Source organism: Astatotilapia calliptera, chromosome 3 (assembly GCF_964374335.1).
Source record: "Astatotilapia calliptera chromosome 3, fAstCal68.1, whole genome shotgun sequence".
NCBI lineage: Eukaryota > Metazoa > Chordata > Actinopteri > Cichliformes > Cichlidae > Astatotilapia > Astatotilapia calliptera.
Window position 1 is genome coordinate 79,980,529 of NC_137424.1, and position 8,641 is coordinate 79,989,169.

At 39.8% G+C, this 8,641-nt stretch overlaps 1 protein-coding gene across 1 annotated transcript in view; it reads right to left on the reverse strand.

Moving 5' to 3' along the window:
- Positions 1-4,550, reverse strand: part of LOC113010244 (ribonuclease inhibitor-like) — a 59,652-nt gene extending 55,102 nt beyond the window's left edge. Inside the window, exons 1-2 of the mRNA XM_080299422.1 lie at positions 4,423-4,550; positions 1-107 (exon numbers count right to left, since the gene is read on the reverse strand). The exon at positions 1-107 is cut by the window's left edge and continues 34 nt beyond it. Coding sequence (XP_080155548.1) covers positions 1-85 — 85 coding nt within the window. The 5' untranslated portion in view covers positions 86-107; positions 4,423-4,550. The remainder of the gene's footprint in view (positions 108-4,422) is intronic.
- Positions 4,551-8,641: the final 4,091 nt, after the last annotated feature.

The following is an 8,641-nucleotide window of genomic DNA, read 5'->3' on the forward strand; positions in this document are numbered from 1 at the left end:
GTTGAGGTTTGGACCCGTCACTCCTCATAGATGGACAGCTGGCTCCTGCAGACTCTGCTCTGTTCTCCTCTTCCTCCATCATCATCTTCTTGCGGACTTCAGTCAGTCTGAGAGGTAAACCACAAACACTCAGTGAGTTCACATTAACAGAAGTAACTGAATTAAAGTCACTGACCTCTGACCTGTCATGTAACCTAAAAACCAGGTCACATGGTCCACATCAGGGATCACAGAAACCTGATCTTACCTGCAGAACATTAGGAACAGCTCTGAGTCAGATGCAGTCAGCTCTCTGCAAACTCCAACCTCCGTATAAAACTATATTAAAAGCTCTTTTATGGCCATGCAGACACTTTAAGATCACATGATGTTCACACATGATTTCTGTGACTGTCGTAGTTTAACATGTTAACTCTGTACATGTAACATTCATGTTGATGCAGATCTCAGCTCCACATCAGCTCTGCTGAATAGTCTAAAGTTTCTCTGACACAATGAATTCAAACAGTCTGAGGAAACAAGGATGAACTTAAAGCTCTGACTTTATTGCTAGAGACGTATGAATCAAATGTTTAATCCACATTTGGACTATTTTGTCTCCTCAGTTTGAGCTGAAGAGATTTTTTTTTGTTGAACTGCTCAAAATCTATGTTTCCTTTTAATAATGTTTATTTCCCTCGTGTCTTTAAGAGCTCTTATCATTAGCTTAGCGTTAGCGCTCTGCAGGTCTCTGCTGTGTAAATACTAATCACAGTGACAGTAAAAGAGGTAAAGGCCATAAATAAACACTGCAGCTGAGCTGTGACGTCATCACGTAGGCTGCGATCTCGGAGTCTGCGGACTCTGGCTGTGTCCCAATTAAGAGACTGCATGCTTGAAGTACGCATTCCAAGTGCGGTTACGTCACCGCCACGCAACGACGGCTGTCCCAATTCGAAGTGTGCTTCAAATGCATACTCCAAATGCGCCGTCGATCTCCCCAAATATCAAGCGTGGTCCGGTGCACGCTTCGTGGTCCCATATATCCCACAATTCATAGCGCGGCGGTGGGTGTGGAGAATTGTGCCGCAAAATACGGCAGAAGGGAGCGGCCGAAGTGGTTGTTTTTTTTCTTTTTCCAAACTTTATTGAAATCATAACGCGAACGGTCAGTCATTCCAGTTCAGTTTGTACAGTAGACATACAAGGCAAATAAGAGTAACAATATACAGTGCAATGAAATAAGAAGGATGAATTAATAAAGGAGAAAAAAGCAAAAAGGGGGGATGTGACAGACTTCATAACAACTTTGTACTTGAAAGTTGTGACAGCTCACTCGTTAAACATTTCTGGATGAACTTCAATCAATGATAAACCTTTTTTATTGGAAGTTAATTTAAGAGAGTTTGAGTAATATTTAATTTCAATCAAAAACAAATTAAATGATGGGGTTGAGTTTGAAATTTACATTTATGTATGTGGAATTTCCCTAATAAGATGGAGCGGCCAAAGAGTGAACTGTCAAAAGTACTGAATATGACGTCACTTATTTATGTGATTATTATTATTTATGCGAATGTTTAATAATTAAAGTCAGTCATATATCCACAAACACAACAAGCTGAAAGTCAGTGATATACAGTGGGGCAAAAAAGTATTTAGTCAGCCACCGATTGTGCAAGTTCCCCCACCTAAAATGATGACAGAGGTCAGTAATTTGCACCAGAGGTACACTTCAACTGTGAGAGACAGAATGTGAAAGAAAAATCCATGAATTCACATGGTAGGATTTGTAAAGAATTTATTCGTAAATCAGGGTGGAAAATAAGTATTTGGTCAATAACAAAAATACAACTCAATACTTTGTAACATAACCTTTGTTGGCAATAACAGAGGTCAAACGTTTACTATAGGTCTTTACCAGGTTTGCACACACAGTAGCTGATATTTTGGCCCATTCCTCCATGCAGATCTTCTCGAGAGCAGTGATGTTTTGGGGCTTTCGCCGAGCAACACGGACTTTCAACTCCCGCCACAGATTTTCTATGGGGTTGAGGTCTGGAGACTGGCTAGGCCACTCCAGGACTTTCAAATACTTCTTACTCCTTTGTTGCCCGGGTGGTGTGTTTTGGATCATTGTCATGTTGGAAGACCCAGCCTCGTTTCATCTTCAAAGTTCTCACTGATGGAAGGAGGTTTTGGCTCAAAATCTCACGATACATGGCCCCATTCATTCTGTCCTTAACACAGATCAGTCGTCCTGTCCCCTTGGCAGAAAAACAGCCCCATAGCATGATGTTTCCACCCCCATGCTTCACAGTAGGTATGGTGTTCTTGGGATGCAACTCAGTATTCTTCGTCCTCCAAACACGACGAGTTGAGTTTATACCAAAAAGTTCTACTTTGGTTTCATCGGACCACATGACATTCTCCCAATCCTCTGCTGTATCATCCATGTGCTCTCTGGCAAACTTCAGACGGGCCTGGACATGCACTGGCTTCAGCAGCGGAACACGTCTGGCACTGCGGGATTTGATTGCCTGCCGTTGTAGTGTGTTACTGATGGTGACCTTTGTTACTTTGGTCCCAGCTCTCTGCAGGTCATTCACCAGGTCCCCCCGTGTGGTTCTGGGATCTTTGCTCACCGTTCTCATGATCATTTTGACCCCACGGGATGAGATCTTGCATGGCGCCCCAGATCGTGGGAGATTATCAGTGGTCTTGTATGTCTTCCATTTTCTGATGATTGCTCCCACAGTTGATTTTTTCACACCAAGCTGCTTGCCTATTGTAGATTCACTCTTCCCAGTCTGGTGCAGGTCTACAATACTTTTCCTGGTGTCCTTCGAAAGCTCTTTGGTCTTGGCCATGGTGGAGTTTGGAGTCTGACTGTTTGAGGCTGTGGACAGGTGTCTTTTATACAGATGATGAGTTCAAACAGGTGCCATTCATACAGGTAACGAGTGGGGGACAGAAAAGCGTCTTACAGAAGACGTTACAGGTCTGTGAGAGCCAGAGATTTTCCATGTTTGAGGTGACCAAATACCTATTTTCCACCCTAATTTACAAATAAATTCTTTACAAATCCTACCATGTGAATTCATGGATTTTTTTCTCACATTCTGTCTCTCACAGTTGAAGTGTACCTCTGGTGCAAATTACTGACCTCTGTCATCATTTTAGGTGGGGGAACTTGCACAATCGGTGGCTGACTAAATACTTTTTTGCCCCACTGTATGTATACATGTGTATGTATGTATGTGTATATATATATATATATATATATCATAATAATCTGACAATACTACAGTATTGGCCATATTATATTTACATTGCCACAGTGAGATGACTTTGGTCTCATGAGCAGCATTAACTAATTGTTATTTACTAACTAATCTTAAATAACTGTTCAGCACAGAAATGAAGCCCAACAATCATGTTTTACAGTCCCGTGGTCTCAGCCTCAGATACTCAACTAATCAAAGTGATGTCATGACAAAAATGAATTACTAACAAAACATTTTCTTCTTCATTTCTGTCAAACAAAGCTGTATGTAACGTGTGTCGCGGTTAGTATCATGGTTGCTAGGCAACCTAAACATCGCTGGTTGTTCAGTGATGACGCGACGAATCTTACTTCCGGGTCTAAAGTAGTCTGCGTTAAAAAGTTAGCTTGTTTATATTATGCTAACATAGCTGTGTCGCTAGCGGTCACGTAGCACATCATTATATACCAGCTAGCCCAACTTCAGTAACCCTACAAACGTCATTGCTGTTTAGTTTTCTGTCTTCATTTATGCTGGAAGTGATAACAGAGCTGTACGTTTGAATTTGTTTCCAAAACCCCGCAGTCAGGACATGCTATATTGTATTTAGATAGAAGCTAGCGAGCTAACTTCCTGCTAACTTCTAACTCTGTTAAATGTCATAAATTCCGTTTTCATGGATCCCTGGATGTTAAACTCAATTGTTACACCTGGTAGAGCAGAACGCTGATCATTTTATTAAAGATGAAAGACTTTAGACAGTTTTTCAACTCTTAGTAATGCCATAGCGTCCCATTTCACAAGCCTCTCACTTCCGCACTTATAGTACGCACCGTACGTAGTACGCGTAGTGCGCGTACTTCGAGCGTGCAGTCTCTTAATTGGGACACAGCCTCTGAGTGAACTCAAAGTACAAACTATAAGTACACAAACAAGAACGTAGCTCAGAGTGGCGGACACACTCGGCCTCATTGGTCCAGCTGTGAGTCCGTTACCGTGAACTATGGAGCGGCAGATTTGTGCTGTTTGTGCAGGAACTCAGCTGCACACAGCTGATGTTAGCCAGGAAAACATTACACACTGACTTTGATGGAGAGAACGGAAATGAAACATAAGCTGAACAAACAGTAAAGTTCCTAAAGACAAACTTTTAAAGGAGGAAACAAAGCAAACTTACAGTTTCTTCACACACACCAACAACAAGTTCCACACCTGGACAATAAACACGAAAAAACAGGTGAGCTGCTTCCTGGCAGGAGGCGGAATTCCACCGGAAGCAGAACAGGTGGGAGGGGGGGATGCAGATTTCCACAATAAGAGCACTTAGAAAAAAATTCAGTTAATCTCAAAATGGCATCAACAACTCTGTGCTATTTCTTTCTCAGAGCAGATTCGGGCATTACTCAAATAATAAAGGCTTTTTTTTAATATTATACTTTTCATTAGTCTCCAGTTTTATGATTATAAGGTTAAAAATCAACATGAATTTGGTTCTAATCAAAGAAGCTCCTTTAATGTCTGTCATAAAAATCCTCACACAGACTTAAAAAGGCGACATTAATGTTAAAATAAATGAATGAAACTTCAGCTGAGAGCTTAATGGAGTCACCATAAGCAGTTCATAGTAGTCACAGCTCTTAATTATTCAGCTTTTCATGAACTAAAGTCATGGTGTGTCAAAGTTTGTGTGAGAAGCTACTTTATGGACAGCTGTAGAACACATCATTATTATTTCTTCATAAATTAAACACACAAGCTTGTCTGTAGATGATTTAAAGTGTGTCATTGTGCAGTTAAAGCTGTTTGTTTGACGCCTTGACCTCCTGTGAAACCAGCTATGAATGAAAAAAAAGTTTCACTTTGGTACAAAATCAACATGTTAACATGAAAACCAGAGAGACTGCAGAACATCTGGAACATCTGCACTTTGACCCAAACTGCTATACTGAGAATATTGTCTACATATTACAGACATGAAGCAAACCTTTATTTTTATTTCTTACATGTTCATGGGTGGATGGACGTGTTGCTTCAATGTCCCACATCTTCTATTTAAATATGAACTGTGAACTACACATAATAATCTGTAAATGGTTTGAGGCACACTGATGCCATCTACAGGGCTGGTGGGGAACAGCAGTGATCTGAAATCATGTGAGATGTTAATGAGTGAGAAGTTAGATAAAAACGTACTTAATATAGCTGTAAGTGATAAAAGTTTATCTAAAACAAAAGATAAATCAATTGAGTCTTTGTAGAGTTCATCTGGTGCACACATGAATTATGTGATGAAAGCTTTATTTCACTGAATGTTTCGTCAAAGCTCATTTCAACATGTTGAAGCCATGAATGAAAGAGAAGACTGAGAATGGATCACATGATGTTTAAGGTGTGTCATGAGCAGTGTTCGTCAAGGTACTTGAAAAAAATAGTCAATAACTAACTACTGATTACTTCTCCAAAAAAGTAATCCTGTTACTTTACTGATTACTTATTTTTAAAAGTAATTAATTACTTAGTTACTTAGTTTAAAAACACAATTTACAACCTGGACAGGTAATAAAGCAATAGATCCTTCAGCCCAATTCTACTTTTTCTGCATAATCCATCATACAAAACGTAATCAAATGGAAAAGTCTCTTTTAAAAACTTGTTTTACTAGTTGTAATCTTTTAACTTCATGCATTTAACTTCATGCTAGCTAAGGGTAAACGTAAATTCAGTAAAATCATAATTCACGTCGGCAGTAATGACACCCGGTTATGCCAATCGGAGGTCACTAAAATCAATATTGAATCGGTGTGCAACTTTGCCAAAACAATGTCGGACTCTGTAGTTTTCTCTGGTCCCCTCCCCAATCAGACCAGGAGTGACATGTTTAGCCGCATGTTCTCCTTAAATTGCTGGCTGTCTGAGTGGTGTCCCAGAAATGATGTGGGCTTCATAGATAATTGGCAAACCTTCTGGAGGAAACCTGGTCTTGTTAGGAGAGACGGCATCCATCCCACTTTGGATGGAGCAGCTCTCATTTCTAGAAATATGGACACATTTATTAAACTCCCCAAAATATGACTATCCAGAGTTGGGACCAGGAAGCAGAGTTGCAGTCTTACACGCCTCTCTGCAGCTTCTCTCCTCCTGCTATCCCCCCAAAAACCCATCTCCATAGAGACTGTGTCAGCTTCCAAAAAGACAAAAAACAAACTAAAAACCAGCAACAAACAACTTAAACATAAACAATCACAAAGAAAGAACAATACAGTATCCACATCTGAACCAAAGAGTAAAACAGTGAAATGTGGATTATTAAATATTAGGTCTCTCTCCTCCAAGTCTCTGTTAGTACATGACTTAATAATTGATCAACAAATTGATTTACTCTGCCTTACAGAAACCTGGTTGCAGCAGGATGATTATGTTAGTTTAAATGAATCAACACCCCCGAGTCATTCTAACTACCAGAAATCTCGAAGCACAGGTCGAGGGGGAGGTGTGGCAGCAATTTTTCACACCAGCCAATTAATTAATGAAAGACCAAGACAGACTTTCAATTCATTTGAAAGCCTGATGCTTAACATTGTCCACCCCAGCTGTGAAACTCAGAAACCAGTCTTACTTGTTATCATCTATCGTCCACCTGGGCCTTACACAGAGTTTCTGTCTGATTTCTCAGACTTTATATCTAATTTAGTTCTGAGCTCAGATAAAATAATTATTGTGGGTGATTTTAACATCCATGTAGATGCTAAAAATGACTGCCTCAACATGGCATTTAATCTGTTATTAGACTCAATTGGCTTCTCTCAAAATGTAAAAGAACCCACTCACCACTTTAATCACACTCTAGATCTTGTTTTAACATATGGCATAGAAACTGAACATTTAACAGTGTTTCCTGAAAACCCTCTCCTGTCTGATCATTTCCTGATAACATTTACATTTACAATAATTGATTACACAGCGGTGGAGAGTAGACTTTATCAAAGTAGATGTCTTTCTGAAAGTGCTGTAACTAACTTGAAGAATATAATCCACCCACTGTTATCATCTCCAATGCCCTGTACCAACACAGAGCAGAGCAGCTATCTGAACGCTACCCCAACAGAGATATCTTGTTAATAATTTCACCTCCTCACTACGTACGACTCTGGATACTGTAGCTCCTGTGAAAACTAAGGTCTCTAATCAGAAGTACCTGACTCCGTGGTATAATTCTCAAACACGTACCCTAAAGCAGATGACTCGTAAGCTGGAGAGGAAATGGTTTGTCACAAATTTAGAGGATCATCATTTAGCCTGGAGAAATAGTTTGCTGCTTTATAAGAAAGCCCTCCACAAAGCCAGAACATCTTACTATTCATCACTGATTGAAGAAAATAAGAACAACCCCAGGTTTCTCTTCAGCACTGTAGCCAGGCTGACAAAAAGTCAGAGCTCTTTTGAGCCAACCATCCCTTTAACGTTAACTAGTAATGACTTCGTGAACTTCTTCACAACTAAAATTTTTATCATTAGAGAAAAAAATACCAATAATAATCCCACAGATGTAATATTATCTACAGCTACTTTTAGTACCATTGGTATTAATTTAGACTCTTTTTCTCCAATTGATCTTTCTGCGTTAAGTTCAGTAATTACTTCTTCCAAACCATCAACGTGTCTTTTAGACCCCATTCCTACAAAACTGCTCAAAGAAGTCCTGCCATTAATTAATTCTTCAATCTTAAATATGATCAACCTATCTCTAATGATTGGCTATGTACCACAGGCCTTCAAGCTGGCTGTAGTTAAACCTTTACTCAAAAAGCCATCTCTAGACCCAGCAGTCTTAGCTAATTATAGGCCAATCTCCAACCTTCCTTTCATATCAAAAATCCTTGAAAGAGTAGTTGTCAAACAGCTAACAGATCACCTGTAGAGGAATGGCTTATTTGAAGAGTTTCAGTCAGGTTTCAGAGCTCAGCCCAGCACAGAAACAGCTTTAGTGAAGGTTACAAATGATCTTCTTATGGCCTCTGACAGTGGACTCATCTCTGTGCTTGTCCTGCTAGACCTCAGTGCTGCGTTCAATACTGTTTGACCATAATATCCTATTAGAGCGATTAGAACATGCTGTAGGTATTACAGGTACTGTGCTGCAGTAGTTTGTATCATATCTATCTAATAGACTCCAATGTGTACATGTAAATGGAGAGTCCTCTTCACACACTGAGGTTAATTATGGAGTTCCACAGGGTTCAGTGCTAGGACCAATTCTGTTTACATTATACATGCTTCCCTTAGGCAGCATCATTAGAAGACATAGCATACATTTTCACTGCTATGAAGATGACACCAAGCTCTATCTATCCATGAAGCCAGATAACACACACCAATTAGTTAAACTGCAGGAATGT